The sequence below is a fragment of the Canis lupus genome, chromosome 20, assembly GCF_003254725.2.
Source record: "Canis lupus dingo isolate Sandy chromosome 20, ASM325472v2, whole genome shotgun sequence".
Lineage (NCBI taxonomy): Eukaryota > Metazoa > Chordata > Mammalia > Carnivora > Canidae > Canis > Canis lupus.
Window position 1 is genome coordinate 23,027,459 of NC_064262.1, and position 19,259 is coordinate 23,046,717.

Sequence of the window (19,259 nt, forward strand, 5' to 3'; positions counted from 1 at the left end):
TTCTCTGCACCTCAGGGCCTTTGCATGTGCTGTTATTTCTGTTTAAAAGCACTTCCTCCACATGTCCCTCAGCTGGCTCCTTCTCATCTTTCAGGCTCCAACTCAAAACAACAATTTCCCACTGCCCTTTACTGAATTCTCCTGTCTTTTCCCCTTTCCTTGTCACTCTCTGCTGTCATCTCGTTTTATCAGTGTTAAGTACTCATTTTTCTGATGGCTGATCCCAGAATACGAGGCAGAGACCTCGCCTGTCCCCTGCAAGGTGTGTCCCTGTACCTGGAGGCAGCGCTTAATCGCGTGGTTGGGGCTCAGATATATTTGGTGAGGGACTGAATTTTAAAATTCAGCGCTGGAAAGCTGCTCTAGAAGGAAAAAGCCTACATTCCTCCTTTGCCCTGAGTAGAAGGTACTTCTGGTGTCTTATGACATATCCCTCGGGAGCTGCAAAGGACCATCCCTTGCAAGTTCAGAGGTCAGCTGAGGGCTGGAGCACAAGGTACCAGCACTTATGAGCAGCACGAGCTGCTCCCGTTCTGTCCCTAGTGTTTGCCAGGTATCTTTCTACCGTCCTCACGGGGCCTCCTCTGGTGCAGCGGAAGTGGCCCAAGCAAACGTGGGGGGTAAGGCTCTCCGATGGAAGTCTAGTGGATAAATGCTTCTATCTGCTGTCCTTCTGTGGGCGATCCCAAGAGCCATTCTCTGTGCTTCTCGGGGGGAGGCCCTGTGAATCTGGCAGCGACCTCAATTATGCACCTGTGTGTCCTTGTCCTGGGCTCTTCTTGGGGGCAAACCCGTCCTGAGACTCCATTCATATTGATCACTTACTTCATTGTTGCCTGCCTTTTGTCAGAGCCTGCAAAGACACTTGCAATAATACATCGGGAAAGCTTTTAGGAACCTCCTACTTAATGCTTGCCTGTGTGTGTATTTTCTTTCTTTCAGGATGGCAGGGTCTCTTCGCCCTTGGACTTCTGACACCTGTTACCCTAAGGATCTTTGACACTTCATCTCCCTTCTTACAGCTGTTCACTGAGCAATCTGCTGGCCTCCAGCTCTGCCAGTTTCTTCCTTGAAGATGCAATCATGGAATCCATCCCGCTCTTGCTTTCCCAGGCCATGTGTATTTATAGCGCTGGCTTTTAGATTGCAGGCTAACTTTCAAATGTGCTTGCTTTGAAATAGACTTTCTGAAGGACCTCTGTAGGGATAATGAGGCCATTTCTACACTTGCAAGTTGGAATACATTACAAATAGTGGTTGCAAGAAGCACTTGAAACGATGGTGCTTTCTATACAGAGCAAATTTTTTTTTTTTTTTTTTTAACCTTGCAAAAATCATTCTGCAACTCTTTCCTGGTGCTTCTGTGACTGGTTTATGCCTTACACAGATGTCAGTGCATCATCTGTGAGTTTTCCTTCCAACTTTCTGTGTCAGTACTGGCTGAATTGATGGGTGCAGGTTTGGCTTACGTAGGGTGGGAGGGGGAAAGAGGGAGAAGGTAGCTGTGATATTACACTTGGTTTTGCCAACTCCTGGGATGTAGATCCTTTAACCTCTTCTGTGCCATATAGGTCCTTTTGGAGGTTTGGTGAGGCCAGTGGATCCTGGCTCAGAATCTGGTTTCAAACACATAAAACAAAATCCACAGGATTACAAAGGAAGCCAACTGTACTGTAGTGTGGTGATCACAACATTAAGTCAGTTTGAGATAAAGAACCTGGACTTTTGGATTAATGCAATAAGCAACACGCTCTACAGGCAGATCCACGAACTATATAATTATGGAGTGGCCATGGATACATACTTTGAGGTATACGGCACAAACTGTAATGTGACTTGAAAATACCCTAGTTTCTATTCATGACCAAGTCCTGGGAACTGTGACATACTCCTGTCATTTGTTGCTGACTTTTACCATTGAGGGAATGATGGGTTTCAAATAGAGGTTAGTGAAAAGAAAGATGTCATTTTTTTTTCCCTTCATCCCAGTTGATGGATCCCTGAATTCTACTCAGAAGCCCCACTCTCAGGATTGGCGGTTGCTTTGAGTCCTGTGCTAAAGCTCCTATTTGCCGGGTGGTGGCCCTTTGCTCCGGTGTCTGTCTCATGGGAGATACTTGGCAAATGTTGGTTGAAGGAAAGCTTTGTCAGCGAGGTACCTGCTGTTGTTATAAGTCAGACCCATGTTAATGACCAGAGTGAGGACCCTGGGATGTTACCTCTCAGGATTCCTGTGTCTGCCTTTTTTTTTTTGGTTCCTTTCATCTGTTATAGAAATGGCCATTGATTGGGAGAACCAATGATGTCTGAAATTACTTATTAGATTGAAAATACTTTGGAAAGTGATTTTACTAACTTGGTTTGTCAGGTTTTCTCAGGCAGGATCCGTTTGCTGATTACTGCTTTGCATACCACTGTGGCGTGAACAGGGCTGATTTTTGTTTGAACATCAAGTGTTTTCATGTCCAATAAGGTTTCAGACCCATATACAAACATAAATATGCACGCAGTGTGAAAATATTGGAAGAGAGAGACTGAAGACAAGGTTTTAACTAGAACGTGTAGCCACAAAGTGAATGATACAGGTATTTGGCTGAAAAAAGTGGTGGTAGGGGTACAGAAAAGAGAGGGTGTGAACACTCATTTCTAGATATTGGAAAGACAGTGTTGTCTGTGGTTAGGAGGGCAGACTCTGGACCTGGGTCCGTATCCCAGCTTGGCCACTTGGTGGCTGATGTTGGGCAAAGTCGCATCACTTCCCTGAATCCAAATTCCTCCTTTGTAAATGGGGGTAATGACAGCACCTACCTCAAAACATTTGGGGAGGATTAATTGAGTTCGTGCAAAGAAAACCCTCAGGGCAGAGCAGGGCACTTATAGGGTTCTGAAAGTCATCACATTAGAGGGTGCAGTTTACACAACCTTTCTCTGTACTATGCTTCATTTAGCTTCACAGTAGCCCAGGTAGCTAGTTTAAAATCCATTTTCAAGATGAAGAACTTGAGGTTCAAAGCGGTCCAATGATTGGCCTGTTGAATGGACATGAATGCAGTGGGAACAGGAACCCAAGTGTTGGGTTGGCAAGACCTGCCCAAGTTCCAGTGTCTTTTGTATTTAGTGTATTGGCTGAAGTGGGCTTCTGTGGTTTCTTTTCTCTTTTTTTATTTTTTTATTTTTATTTTTATTTTTTTAAGTAGGGAATGAAATTTTATTTTGTTTGGACCATGAATTTTTGGGTCTTTTTGTTAAAACAGCTTGCGTTCTCCTGAACACCTGTGTTGAGTATTATGTCTCCGACATCCCACATGGGAAGACTTTCTTAGTTTATTTCTTTATTTTGGTGAGCATTCTCTCCACTTGTTTTCTTAGAAGGTGTGCTTGAGGGATCCCTGGGTGGCGCAGCGGTTTGGCGCCTGCCTTTGGCCCAGGGTGCGATCCTGGAGACCTGGGATCGAGTCCCACGTTGGGCTCCCGGTGCATGGAGTCTGCTTCTCCCTCTGCCTGTGTCTCTGCCTCTCTCTCTCTCTCTCTCTCTGTGACTATCATAAATTAAAAAAAAAAAAAGAAGGTGTGCTTGAGCAGTAAATATTTTGGGAGCTGAATTCCTTTGCAATTTGACTTGTTTTTATCTTTCTGGAAACTTTAAGGATCTTCTGTTTGTCTTCAGTGTTCTGGTGTGCATCTATTTTCAACTATTGTGCCAGGGACTCACCCCTTTCAATCAGAAAACTTGTATCCTTCATTTCTTGGAATAAAAATTTTTTCTTTGATGATTCCATCCTTTGCATTTTCTCTATCTTTTTTCTTAGCAGAACTCTTAATATTCAAGGTCCTAGCATTCCTAGCTTGGCATTCTAATTCTTAGTTTCTCTCTTAGCTCCCATCCATTTGTCTTTTTGTCTTACTTTTTGGCAAATTTCCTCATCTTCCTTCTACCTATGTTTTTGTTTGTTCCCTGAATATCTCTTCTTTCTCTCTCTTTTAAAAAAAAATATTTAAGTAATCTCTGCATCCAACGTGGGGCTTGAACTCAGAACCCTGAGATCACGAGTTGCATGCTCTTCCAACTGAGCCAGCCAAGTGCCCCTTCTTTTCTGCTTTAAATAACACCTGGATCTTGTTTCTTGCTTACAGACCCTCTTCCCTCTGAGAAAATTATTTTCATTTTCTTGTTTAAAAGATTTATTTATTTGAGAGAAAGAGAGTGAGAGAGCGAGCATGAACAGCAGGGGCAGACGGAGAAGGAGAGAGAATCGCAGGCAGACTCCACACCAAGTGCAGAGCCCTATGTGGGGCTTGATCTCAGGACTCTGAGGTCATGATCTGAGCTGAAACCAAGAGTCAGACACTCAAAGTAGTGCATCACCTAGGTACCCCCCAGTGAGGATATTATGGATAGATTTTTGTCAGTTTTTTCTTCCTGTGTGGGTTGTTTCTTCCTAGATGCCATTTCCTGTTTCTGCAGTTAATTTTCGATTTTTCAAATGAAGGGGACTGACCCTTCATGGATCCAGTGCTGTCCAATAGAACTTTCTGCAGTGGTGGAGATGTTCTCTATAGCTGTGTCTTTAATATACCATTCATCACGTGGAGCTGGTGAGTGCTTGAAAGGTGCCTCGTGCCACTGATGAGCTCAATTAAAATTTTATTTCATGTAAGTTAATTCAAATTTAATGGCTCACATGGCTAGGAGCTACCATTTGGACAGGGCAGATAGACTTGTTCTTGTATCAGGCAGCTTGGGTATGAACCAATTAGCTTTGTAACCTCGGGAAGGTAAGTTCTGGGGTTTCAGTTTACCCATCTATGAAATGGGGGTAATTCTATTTGGATTCAACTAAAAACTCCCTCTAGTTAGGCCAAAGATGAAAATTATTATTTTAAAAATACTTTTAGGAGTTCTTATGGAATACAAGGGGAGGGTTGAAGGCTAGGCTAAGGAAAGCCTAAAAATAGAACAATCTTCTGGGACCTGGCTCATGTTCTTCTGTCTCATTTCTGCTCTTTGAACAGCTGTGTCTATTTGTCTCTCTGCAGACTGGCTTTTTTTGGTGCCCCTCTGTGTACTGACAGAAAGATGGGCAACTTACAACTCCCAAATTTGTGCCTCTCTCCTTCAATAGCTTTTTCCTAAATGACTAAGAGACGAGCTGTCTCTCAGTCTCAAATCTAAGTTCCAGGAAGAAGAAACTTCACTTGGTGTGGCTTGACTTTCAGCAACCCATGGCTGAAACCACATAACAAACCATACTGCCCTGCCTCTCTTGAGAGGTTTGGTGGAGGCTGGGATGTTCTCAGGGAAAGTCATAGTTCTGAGATGGGTCCACACTTAAGAAAGTGTCTGTAGTAAACAATTTGCCACAAAGTAAATACTGTGATTGAAAACTCAAATTTGTTAGGGAAAGGGGATCGGACATCCTACTTCGGTTAGGTTTTCAAATTCATTTATTAATTCAATATTTGTTGAATGCTTGGCACATGTCAGGTCCAGCACCAAGTGTTGGAGATGAGATGCAATGCTGAGAGAAGACATCTATTCTGGTCTTCGTGGAACTTTGTATAACAATGCAATTCTGCGTAATCAAGAAGAAAAGGCTAAATAAAATTTGGAGATTTTTACTTAGTAATTAGGAAAGTGCCTCCCTTAGGAGGTGATGAAGATTGAGCAGGAAGTAACTAGGTGGAGAAAGATAGGACAGCGTGTTTGCCTCAGAACCAGAGGAATCACATGGGCCAAGTCCCTGAGGCAGAAAGGCTATGAAGGACTGGAAAGTATTGGAATTTCATTGTTTCAGCTCCTCCCGGCTCCTGTGTACAAAGGTGCTTTGGAATTGATTACACTTGATGGGTTTTCAGGTGATCTGTTATTTTAATTAAAGATTAAAGGTCCTGTCCGGTCGCAAAGATAAATCTACATTTTGTGTTTTTTAATGTTATGCAGCAGATTATGGTTATCTTAGTTTTTACATGCATTTCTTCCTTTTGGGGATGAATAGTGCATTTATTACCTTGAGGGCATAAATTTAGGACTAGAAAGAGAGGTTATTCTTTCTTAGTTTCCTGTGTTTTTCTGCTTTAGAAATCTCAAGTGAGTGGTCTCTTGTGTGTTGGAATTATGGGGTCATGACTCCTTGATTTCCTTATATTTCCTTATATGGGCATACTTGCTGTCAGAATGTCTCCCTGATGCCCAAATGGAGCATGATTAGTGAATTCTTGTGTGAAAATGTGGCCTGGGCATAGAAATTTCTTAAAAGTCAGTTTTTGGTTGTAATGCATTATAAATATAAGCTGGGTTTTTTGTTTTGTTGGGTTTTGTTTTGTTTAAATCTTGAATAAAAGGAATGGTCTCATAGGCCTTTATCTGAGTCAATGAGATCAAATCATAGGAGGAGTTTAAGACAGTTGCTGTGAGCAGCAAAAGGTCTTCTCAAATGAAGAAAAAAAAATAATTCACAGTGAATTATTATCTGTGGATAACACTTGTGGTAACTCCCATAGGCCTGAATTTTGTTTTTCACTTTCATAATATATTTTATTTAGCCCTCATATCTAAACTCCTGTCCTATCAAAGTGTAATTAATATTTAAAATTATTAATGAAATGGTTCTTTCTTTTGTACTGAGTCTTCCAGATCCGATGTGTTTTGTGCACTTACAACCCATCTCAACTCAGATGACAAGTTTTTATTGGAAATATTTGATAGGTTTTTCATAATGTTTGCACATGAAAGAGTAGATATGTGGCTGGAATTTACTTATTTTATTTATTTTATTTTATTTTATTTTATTTTATTTTATTTATTTTATTTTATTATTTTATTTTATTTTATTTTATTTTATGGCTGGAATTTATGTGATGTATTCCTCAACAGTGTTCATTGTTAAGAGGACTCTATCTTTCCTCCAACTCCCTCCTTGGACTGTGAGGCATTCTGAATGGGACTTTCTGTGTTGCACAAACCCTGGTGATGAGGGAACAGAAGGCTAGGTGAGGACCAAACAGAAACTGACACCCCGAAAATGTGTCGTGTCCCATCCCCCCCCAGGTGTGAAGTGTGTGACCTTCCTTAGGCCCTCCTGGCTGCCCTAAAGCTAAGGGAAGGCAAAACAAATAGTTAATTTATAGAGATTACAATCCTGCAAGATGCAAGTCTCCCGCAGTTTACAAATGTCTTATAATTAAAAGAACAAAGCATTTTTTATCAATAACCTAGCTTCCAGAAGGAAATGTAGATACAATTAAACGTCCTTATAACCTGCAGCCCATTGACAGATACTTAAAGCAGCAGAGTGTAACCATTCTCCAGGAAGCTCCCAACTATCTTGATGTTAATGACTTGCTAGAGGGAAAAACAGCCTTAACTTGATAACAATGGCAAGGCCTCCACTATCTAGCAGGTCCTCTTTAGCATGTGAAAGTTCTTTTGAAAAGTTCCTTTTTCCTTACCCTCAGCCCCCAAGTATATAATCAGCTACCCCTATATTGCCTGCAACTGACTTTGTTCCTCTCCTAAACCAAACCCTACCACTCCTTTGACCCATTACCTCACCTTGTTATCTACCAGGAAACCCTTCTGTGAATCCCAGTGTGAGTCATTGCCTGTTAATTCCCATGTTGTGTAGTGTAGGTAACATTTTTCATTTTATTATTTGGGAATAATTCTTTTATCCTAGGTAGCTGTGTCAAGGTGGGAATTTGGAGTTTTGGTATAATGAGTTGAATGGGTAGACAAAAGAGATATTGACCAAGAGATAGGCCAATCGCACTTTGGATCTGTTTAAGAATATTAAGTAAGGTTGTCTTGTTTATATATTCACGTATTTGTATCTGTCCCCATCAGAACAGATTTGAGAAAGCCTCTAAAAATAGGGAAATGAAAGATAAAGGAAATGAAAGAAAATAGAACAGACTAAGTATAAATTTAGTGTATAAAACACACGGTGAAAGGTTCTATTCACTTACTGAAGGTAGACTATAAATTTGGCTCTGAGCTTCCTAGTAGCTTAAGTGAAGAGTGAAATATGATTGACTCTAGGATGTGCATTGTCCTTAACATAAAAACTAGTGTTCTCGGTATCATGACCTGAGACTTGGATCTTGCAAGTTAGTTCAGTAGTTTTCCTCCACAGAGTATCTAATGTGACCTAGTAATGTAAGTAAGAGGACATCTTCTAAAGCAGTCTGACCTCATGAGTGCTCTACTCTTAAGATAATGAGCAGTGGGTATTACAGAAGAGGGATGAACACTGACCTCCACCTCTGAAACCAGTAATACATTATATATTAATTAATTGAATTTAAATTAAAAAAAAAGATAGCTCGCCAAATTAATTCTGTCTCTCTTTTTTAAAATTGAAGTGTGAGGGTGCCTGGGTCGCTCAGTGGTTAAGCGTCTGCCTTTGGCTCAAGTTGTGATCTGGGGTCTTGGCATCGAGTCCCACATCGGGCTCCCCACAGGGAGCCTGCTTCTCCTTATGCCAAGGTCTCTAACCCTCTCTGTCTCTCATGAATAAATAAATAAAAATCTTAAAAATAAATAAATAAAATTGAAGTGTGCTTGCCACACAGTGTTAATTAGTTTCAAGCCCAAATTCATGCTCTTACACTTCTAGGTTGAGACCTTAGTGTGCATCCAGCAAGGAGTTGATAAAATGTTTTGCTAGTTTTTTTTTTTTTTTTCTCTTGAGGGCAAAGATAAGGCAGTTAGTAATTTTGTTGTGCTCACTGGTAAGATAGACACCAGCTCTAGAGAGAATTAATGAAGGGAAAAGGGAAGTTTGCTTACTCACTCGCTTGGGCACTCACTCTTCATTCACAAATGTGTATTAGGAATCTGCTGTATGCAAGTGTTATTTAGTCTTTGGAACATGAGTTTTTTCTTGGCTCTTTTGTCACCATCTTGCTTCAAGCCATCACCATTTCTTGCTGGGACACTGCAGTAGTCTCTCCGCACCTGCCCCTCAGAGTGCATTCCCCACCCAGCAGCTGGAGGGTACTTTTGAAAACCCATCTTCAATTTTTGTCCTGTTTAAAACTCTCACCTCACAGGTGGAATCAAATCCCAGCTCCACGCTATGATTTGCAAGCTCCCCCTTGGTTGCCCCTGGGACCTCTCTGACATCATCTCGTAACCCACACTCCCCTAGCTCACACCCTGCCCCCCACCCCTCTGCTCTGCCTGCCTCTCTGCTCCTGACTATCCCAGGCTTAGTTGGGGTGGGGGTGGGGGTCCTATAGGCCCATGCTGTTTCTCTACCTGGGATGCGCTGCCCCCCCTGGAAGTCCACATTGTGTCATTCACCCTGTGTCAGAGTCCTCTTCTCAAACAGGCCACCCCTGAGCACCCCCTCCGGGTCCAGGTAGCTTCTCATCCACCTTTTCCACCATCTCAAATCAGTCGCTGTTATATTCTTTGCTTTTGTTTCCTTGGTTTCATTGATCTCAGTTCACAGTAACCTTATTCATGCTTGTTTACCTGTCTGTCCATCTCCTCATGCTGGAATGCAAGCTCCAGGATGCGCAGGACCTTATCCATCCTCTGTGCACAGCGCCCAGCCTGGGGCCTGCTGCAGGAGAGTTGACCGAAAAACATATGTTGAAAGAATCACGCAGAGGTGACCCATGAACATGGAGACAGCAGAGAAGACTGTCCAGCCCTTCCGTAGGGCTTCCACGTGTGGTCTGTCCCTGTTACATGCTTCCTCTCCTTTTCCCCTCTCCCCGAGTTTATGGTTTCCTTCAGTGTCCTTTCCACCTCTTCCACCATCTCAAATCAGAACAAAGCAAAACAAACCCACTCATGTATGCAGACCTTCCCCCATCAAAAGCAAAAACCAAATAAAACCATAGATTTAAAAATCTCCAAACACCTTTTTACTCCTTTCTCCAAGTATTGCTTTACTTCCTTTTGCTCTGTGTGGTGTTGCCTCTTCCAGGAAGTTTTCCTGGATTACAGAAGCCTCCCTGAACTTACTTTTCATGATATTGTTAGTCTTTATTTTTATTATTCTGAAAGACAATACCAAATACCCTCTTGGTTGCCCTATGGATTTTGTCTTTTCCAGTTAGATCATCACTTCTGGATGGACAGGAATTAATCTTTCTCTATTTTCCCACAGCACATCTTGATATAAAGCCAGCACCTTGTAGGCTTTGGTATACACAGGCCAGGGTATTTTGAGCTTCTTTAAATAGCTCGGGGACCTTTGATAGATTGTAACATTGACTTGTGTTATGGAAGTAACAGGAATGCAACAAATACAAAACCCCAATATGGTCTTGTGTTTACTATATGTAGTATTCATATAAATAATTACTATTTCATTTAGAAGCTGTTGGTATATTTTAACTTTTTTTGTGATGTCATTGAGCATGTTATGGTTATCTAAATTATCTGATAGCTTATGTTTATTTAAGGATAGCTTATGTTCTGTTTCTAAATATGGCTTTATTAAAAAATTAAAATGTACTTATCTACCAAAAAGGTAGAACAATTAATGTTAGCACTGTCAAAAGGCTTCCCTTTTTGGCCACAGGAGGGCACTGTTGCCAAACAAAAGATGATTTTCAGGTTGCAATGTAATAAAGGTTTAGATTAAGCTCTTAAGAAGCATTTATCTCACTAATAGATTAAAATGGCCAATATTGTCTGCAGTGGGTGTTGCTTTGCCATGTAATGCTGTCACAGCTGAATTTGCTGTGTATATATGTCCATGAGCTGTATGTTATCAATAGCTGAATCAAACGGTGTTTTCCCTAAAATGCTCTGGGGGTCGTTATTATAGCTGGAAGGCACCTTGGCCGTCTTCCAGTTGAACTATATTAGTTTACAGTTATGGAATTTAGGGTCGTAGAAATAAAGTGACCATTCATTTGGGAGTGAAATGAAAAACTTCACATTTATCCATTTATTTAACCCAGCATACTGAACATCCATGATGTGCAGGACATTATGTTAGAGATTAGGGTGGAAGAGAAATAAGATATCAACCCTCCCCTCAAGAGGTTTAGGTTCTGGTTGTAAGTGAATAGACCCCGACCTCCCCCCCCCCCCCCCCCCCCCCGCCCCACCATTCCCCAACCCTCTGCCCCAGCCAAGATCATAATGACTAAAGTAGTACAAGTACTGTTACTGGTATTTATGTACAACTTACTTTATGAATCTTTTTTATGTAGAAGTTAGATCACATCACATAAAAACATTTTAGGTAGAAATTCAAGTGCTTGGCAACTTGTGGGTAGCCTTCAAAATATTCTTATGGTGGTTATTTATTATGTTATAATCCTTGGACACTCTGTTTTGATTATTTGAAAAATGAGAAATGAGAGGAAAATTTCCAATTAAAAACTGGGCTAATTAAAAGAAATAAACCCTCTGCAGTAAGGATAATTGGGCCTTGAGAGATTTATGGCTAAATTGCCATTACCGTTCACATTTGTTCAGCCCCAGACTCGGGCGATTTCACTTGGACAACGAGCTGTGGAGTCCTGCTGGGTGTCCCTGAATTTGGTGAGTGCATCTTATTTCATGGAACTTGCCAGTTTGTTTTCTCTATTTTATGTATATAGGCTCTCTATGAACCATTATCACTTAGTGGTGATTGCTTTTGTACTTTGCATGGTCACTGGAAGGCTAGAGGTTTTCTTCATTAACAAAATGTACTGTTTGCCCATAACTCCACTAGAAAGGATTGTGTCACAGCCCTTAAATAAAGATGCTGTGTGGATTTAAGGAATTTCTCAGTTCTTAAAATGACAGTGTGCGAACCTTATAAAAACACAGCATGTCTATTTAATTTATTTAAATCATCTCCAACTGGAAGAGCCTTTTTAAAAGAACTCCCCACCACCTAATTTAGATGAGATGGTACTGGTAACACTTGAAATTAAAATGCCATTTATAAAATTCTTTAATATTTAATAGACACAGTTATTGTCTTTAATGGCTCATTTACAACATGCTTTAATATGTTGTAAAATGGCTCAGTAGTAAGTTCTCCATAGATATTTTTAAGCAAGCAATAAAAAAGCAATTTATGACATGCGTATACCACATTTTGGCAGAAAAACGTGCCCACTTTAACATATGATGGTGAACATGCCCTAAATTACAAAGTAATTCCATGCATCATGGGATAACTATAAATGATAACCCAGTGGAGGCATCAGCCATGCATCACTGTTTGAAATATATTCACATAAGCGTCGATAACCTATTAAATACATTTACCTTCATCAGACACTCTTAAATGACAGAAGCTCATTAATACTGGCTTCAGAATAAGTTTGTTAAGAGAGAGGTTACGTGTGGTTTTACATATTTTTGTGGAGAAGCTGTTTGAAAATTTCCAGAAGACAATTCAATGTGGTTTTGTTACTTAAGCAACTGGAAATGGAAACATCTCTCCTCGTTTCTGCCTGAAGAAATGATGAATTATTTTATATAGGAATTCTATATCCAAATGCCCATTGTTTCTCAGACAAGACATCACTGAATGGGATCACCTTTTCACCTGTTTTCCACGCATAACCACCTCCCCCATTTTTTAACTCCCCAAGTCCAGGTTGCTCATTTAGGGTACGTTTCTTACTTATATCATCTTCTGTCTTGAGTGAGTAGAATTTAGTGTGGTAAAATGATTTACCACAATGTCCAAACTTTTAAGGCTGCCACCTTGTCTATCAATAGCTGGAAGAATTATTCCAACTTGCACCCTGGTACCTGGAGGGCTGAGAACTGGAGTCGCCTTGCCATCCCAGGAGATCCCACCCTGGGAGGTCAGATGGGCTGCTGGAAATAGCCAACTATTCATCTGCACCCACTCTGGAGGTGACACAGGGTGGGACCTGGAACCGTCCCCTGCCAGTGGGCAGGCAGGAGAGGGCAATGCTGTTTAGTAGCATGCGGACCATTTCCTTTGTGATTAAGGGAGGACCTGCCTTGCTGTATTGCCACAGAAATGCTTTCCTATTGGAGTTTGTCAGGAAATGAGTCTGAGTGGATGCATGGGCAAAAATCCATTTTGTTTTGTTTTGTTTTGTTCTGACGCTGAATCCCTTCATCGAAATCAACAAAAGTGATTTAGCCTTCGTGTGCTATGCTCTGGCTCTGGTGGATTTTCTCTGAAATGTTTTAGAAGAGTTCTGATCAGAAGTGTGGTTGTTTCCCATCTGTTTGAAAAATGGCAGCTTAAGTACTCAAGGACTTTAGAATTCTTGCGTATTTGGTCTTAATTTGGAAAATGACATAAGCCTTTAATAAATCTGCAGCAAATCAGATCCCTGAAGCAATTCTGAATCACTGTTTTTCACCAGCTTTTCAGAGATGAAGCAAAATATATTTAGGGGTTAATAGAAGACCTCCTCGGCTCCAAGTTCTGATCTGCTTGCAAATTCAGTCCAATGGCCTGTATACATTTTTCCATAAATGAAATCCAGAGATTTCATCTTTAGGATGCTGATCAATGTCTTGAATTCCTGAAGAAAGATAGATTTGTTTTCATTCTATTTACTAAAGCATGAAGAGGAACTAACACTTTCTGGAAGTAATTTTACAGGAACTGGAACAGTAGGTGCCTTGATGCCAGATGGCTTGAATTTGAATCCTGGCATAGTTGCTTGCTAGCTGGGTGACCTTGGGCAAGTCATTTATTCTCTCTATGCCCTAAAATCCTCATCTGTATATCAGGTTATAAATAAATCCTACTGTCAAGTGAACTAATATTTTAATGTGCTTAACACAGGGCCTGAGTGCCTTTTAAATAAAAACAAGTAAGCTTGGGTGGATGCTCACAGAGTCGGATTATCTAGAACATTCCAATTATCAACTCTCCTTATTAATTAGGACTGATAATAAATTCTAAATCATTTTTGTGTATCTTATGAGTTGAAGCCTTCTAATTAGTTATTTAATGTCCTATTTTGACATAATTTCTGACATCATGAAAAGTGGAAAGGATAGGACAAAGAATTCCCATAGACCCTTTACCCAGATGCACTAGTTACTCACATGATGCTCATTTGTTTTTCAATTCATTCGTTCATTCTTCTCTTCCTCCCTTCTTTTCCTCTTCCTTCCTTTGTCTGTTTTTTTCCTTATAATCATTTGAAAATAAGGTGGAGCCATTTGCTTCCTTATTCTTAAATATTTTAGGGTGTACTTTTTGGTGATAGGACATTCTCTTATCTATAGTATGATCAAAATCAGGAAACTTAATGTTGATACAACACTTTGATTGATTGATTTTTAAATATTTTATTTACATATTCATGAGAGACACACAGAGAGGCAGAGGGATAGGTAGAGGGAGAAGCAGGTTCGATCCCAGGACCCCGGGATCACGACCTGAACCAAAGGCAGACGCTCAACCACTTAACCACCTGGGCGCCCCAAAACAACACTGAGGTTTAATCTGCAGGTTATATTTAGAAATTCTTTGCTGTCCCAATAATGTCCTTTAGAGTTGTGTATGTGTATGCATATATGTGTATGTGTGTGAATGTATGTGTGTATGTGCAGTTTATTCTGAGGTGTGTGTGTGTGTGTGTTTTTTCTAGTCCCGATATCCAGTGTATGATCACAATTGAATTCCATTGCCATGGTCTCTCCTTTATTTGAAACCATTCCTCAGAATTTTTTTTTTTTTTTTTTTTTTTTGGTCTTTCATGACCTTGACACTTTCGAAAGCAATTACGCCTTAGGATGTCCCTGAAATTTGAGTTAGTCTGATTTTTCGTCCTGATTAGATCTAGCTTTAGGGTTGTTGTGTCTTGCAATTCTAAAAGGAACTGTGATATTTCTTCCCTGTAAATTTTGAGACTGAAAAGATGAGGAGGAGCTTGATGCTCTACAGATTGACATGTGTGGGGTGAGGTGGGTGTAGCAAAACCAACATAGATATACCAAGGGTGCTTATCTGCAACAAGTAAATGATTATATTCCAAAAGAATAATCCCCTTAGGGAGTTCACCCTACTAATGGTGAGGGCAAATAGATCAAGAGAAAAGAAAGGTAAAACCTCACTATTTCCTTGATAAAAAAATCAAGTGGATGCAGAATTCTTTCCTGCGTACAACAGAAATAAATTAAACATCACAAGACTGGTCTGCTCTGGCTGGGAACCTCAAAATTTCTTGGTACCAGGAAACATAAACAGGCATTCTGCTCTTTGGCTGGAAAAGAGTGACTGTCTGTACAGTACCAACACGTAAGGGGAAAGATGAAAAATGTAGCCCAGCATCTAAATGCTGAGTCTTTGAAATTCATTCTGAGAATGACTGGACACATGAAAACATTTGTGTGTGTGTGTGTGTGTTTGAGTGTGTGTTTGAGAGAGACTTGGGGGGTGGTGGTGGAGTGGGCTGGTGGTAGGGGTGGAAGGAGGGGGAAAGAGAGAATTTCAAGCAGGCTCCATGCCCAGCACGGAGTCCAATGTGGGGCTTGATCTCCTGACCCCAAGATCACAACCTGAGCTGAAATCAGGAATCGGATGCTTAACTGACTAAGCCACCCAGCTGCCCCCAGGAATAATTTTTTCTTCAGTCTAGATATGGGCAGTGTCTTTTATCCTGAAAAGCTCTGAGACTCTTTAAAGACAAATGAGTATGGAAGCGGCTGGCTAGAAATCAGTGTGGTATGGCTGGGAAACAAAAGAGAGAGAAATGAAATGACTGGGAGCAAATGCTTTTGGTGCCATGCACAGAATTATGGATGGTCTTGAATGCACTCAAGTTCAGAAGTGACAAGAAAGAGTTAATCCTTTTAAGCCAATGCCTAGGGTATACCCTGGGAAAATCTGACCGAATGAGTTACTGCTCAGCCTAAAATTAAACTCCTGGCTCCTTGTCTGGCGTACGAACTATTAGATCACATTTCTTTTCACTGATGGATCCATTTTTTAATGAATTGAAAAAAGAGTCCCCAGTGGTTCCTTTTGTGTGAAGAAAACAAGATAAATATTAGCTAGGAAAGGTCATTTTGGTTTCCAATATGTGGGAAGTTCATTATGATAGATTCTGAAAAATTATACTGTGTATTTCTTTCCAATAACAGAAGGTCACACTGTGCCCTTGGGTGGACATCAGGACAAACATACTTAATAAAGTTGGAGGAGGTGGGAGATGAACATTTTCCAAGGTCCCCCCCCCCCCCCCCCCGTTCCTTATATTTTGTACAGTTAGTCAAAGCCACTTCCCTCTTGTTGAGCTATTCACTCAAGGCTTACTCTCTTTTTTTTAACCTCAAAGGGACTGGGTCTGCAAGTCTGTCACCTACAGAATTCTCTGGGCAAACTTGTGTGGTTATCTTCAGGGGAAGAGAACGAAAGAAGAGAAAAATCTCAGTTGTGCTTTGAGGCAGATTTGTAATGGATTCCATGGGATTCCAAAGTAACTAGGCTGTGTCGCAAGGCTCATTTTTATCTCAGATTTGCAATTTTAATATTTACTGATGCACACCATTATTTTTCTACCATCTCCACCACCGGGAAGGCTATCTTTAACTTAGCAATGTTAAAAACGGTGTCATTTCGTGGTCCATTTTTTTTTTCCTTGAGTTGTCTTTGATTGGAAATGTCTGAATCCTTCCTGCAAAAATGTTTTCGCTGAGTTGAAAAGTCCTTTTAGGTCTGTGCATTATAGGAGTGTGTTGAATCTCAATTATGGTATTAACAAGCGTTCTTGGTATTTTGGTGTGATGTTTTCTATTGGCAAAGATGTTTTTTCTCTTCCTCCCATTAACATTTTTCAGAAAGGATCCTCACAGATTTGTTTAGCCACATCTTCAGATTTATGTCTCACAAAGCTAATTCAGATCTTCATGCTGGCTTTTCCACTGCTCTGTGAGCTTGGGCAAGTTGCAGAACTCTTGGGAATGGGCCATCTCCAATTTCTGTTTTCATCCCATTGTTAATGAAATGGGGAGAATGAAATTTGGCATCATGAATGGTTTGGGATCCTCTGTCAAGTCTGGAATGCCTTTGCTGCCGAGATAACTTCTACTTTACAACTGTATTCTGTTAACTAATCTGTGACTAGTCGATGAGTCCTGGATTCTCTGTCCTTTCCCCCTCATATATTAGGACCCGTTACAAATGTGGATGCATCTGGTTGCCAACCTCGTCCTGAAAACTGCAGGTTTCATCATAAAAAAACATTATTTTGCTACTAGAAATCTGTATCATTTCAATATTAAAATGCTAATGACTTCCTATCCCTGTTGTTTCTTAAATAGGTCTTCACAAGCTAAGATAATTTTTTGGAACTGCAGACATTTTTGGCCCTCGCTACAAATGGGAATTTGGAGTTGCTCTGAAATCCATCCTGAAATAATTGTGCTTGACTGGAACCAAATCTTATGAAGTCACCAAGGTAAAATGATTTTAACAGACACCTAGAGATATTTTTTTTTATGAAGCAGTGAGAATTTAGCAAAACGGAGACTCCTAGAGTTGATGATCCTTTATAAAAGGTGTCTTTTTATATTGAATTTTTGAGCATTTTGGAAATCCTAGTTCTTCAAGTTTTAGTTCTCATTTTTGAAATCATTTCCATTTGTAAAGAAGCAGTGTTTTGGCTATTCGGTAGGGTGATAGGTGAGATTTTAAAAAATAAGCCAATTTTGTTTTACATTTGAACAAAACATTCAAGGGGGGAAGAAATTGATGTTGAAGTATTATGGTAGATGTCGTAGGTCAGAAGTCATTTCGCTGGGGGTCTGGATTATTGACTAAAATAAAAAATGGTTGCTGAATAGCTATCTACTTGTCCCCTAGCATTTCTCCAGGCAGTAATAGCTACTGTGAAGCAAATATCTGCTCTAGGCATGGGAAGCTTCACCCAGGATCCTGGTACATAGAATTGTCCATGCACGAAGATGGATCAGGGATTATCCATTCAGAATGGAATGGCTGCCCTTGAGACTTCAGGTTTGGGGTTTGTTGGGATCCAGCCAGGAAAACAGATCATTCTGATAATGCAGGACAGAGGGAATTGAATTCAGGGAACATATGTTGTAAAGGGAGAGTCAGAGAAGTCAAGCAGAAGGCATGGAGGCAGCCCAGAGGTAAGGAACAGTAGGAAGCTACTACCATCCCCAGAGCTGGTAGCACAAAGGGAAGAAGTACTGTTTTCCCACACCTGGGGGAAGGGACCCTCAGTGGGAGCTAGAACCAGAGTGGGTCTTCTGGCAGGAACTGGCACTATTGAGGAGAGATGGTCGCTCCATAGATCCTGCCCAAGACAGAGAAGGTGGGGAGAAAAAACACCTCTATTTTTTTTTTTGTCATCCATCCTCCAGGCTCTTCCTATCATCTCCTCTTGGTTAAACCCAGTTGATTCAGGAAAATGCAGCCAATGGGAGTGACCTAGAGGAAAGGAAAAGAATGGAACTGAGGGCAAAACAGGCCCAGGCAGGGATGGGCTTCCTATATGAGACCTCTTCCTATGACATTTTAATGAGCATGGCACAATCATTCATACCCGAAGGGATGATTCTCCTCTTGAGGATGACTCCAGAGCCTCACAAAGTAAATTATGCATATTGAATATGCCATCCTCTGTTTTTTTTTTTTTTTTTTTTTTGCCATCCTCTGTTTGATGGACACTATGATGCACAGCTCAGAGTCCCCTTTAGGAATGAAGAATTATTCCCCCCCCCCCCTTACAGCGTCTTTGAATTATTCATACCTTTCAAAGAGCCCCCTTGCCTGAAATTCCCCATCTTTTAAGGGGTCAACTATAATAATACTAGAAGCTCACATAGACCCACATATTTTCTTTGCCACTTTTTGAACCACTCCTAGGGTTTCTATCTTCTGTGCATGCAAGATGAAGTAGGGGAGACAAAAGATGGTGTTTTGAGAAATTAGAGCAGGTGTAGGACCTTTAAAGTGGAGAGACCCGGTGTTACTTTGGAATGCTCAGGATTTCCAAGGCCAATGGCAAAAAGAAGCCAACACTTTGTGTCTCCTTTAACTTGGAGTTGTTCAAAGGTGATCTTAGAACCTTGCCTTGCCCTGGCTGCTTCAAAGGCAGACTGAGTCTCAGATCCATGAACTGTATGATACCTTTCCAACAAGATCTGTTTGACTAAATTGTGAGAGGCTAAGAGGGAAGGGTGGAGGTAGAACCTGTTCCATGGAGTATGATTTGGGTGCTAGGTCCCCAAGACTATGCTTTTCCTTAAGCACAGACTCAGGATTCTGGTTGAGATGCTGCTGGCAGCCATGGGCTGCTTAGATCCTTCCTTCTAGAACTTC

At 40.8% G+C, this 19,259-nt stretch overlaps 1 protein-coding gene across 2 annotated transcripts in view; it reads left to right on the top strand.

Annotated features, from left to right (window-relative positions):
• Nucleotides 1-19,259, top strand: part of TAFA4 (TAFA chemokine like family member 4) — a 166,155-nt gene that overhangs the window by 28,824 nt on the left and 118,072 nt on the right. For both annotated transcript variants that reach the window (XM_025456527.3, XM_025456526.3), the window contains exon 2: nucleotides 17,234-17,370. In XM_025456527.3, coding sequence (XP_025312312.1) covers nucleotides 17,357-17,370 — 14 coding nt within the window. In that variant the 5' untranslated portion in view covers nucleotides 17,234-17,356. The remainder of the gene's footprint in view (nucleotides 1-17,233; nucleotides 17,371-19,259) is intronic.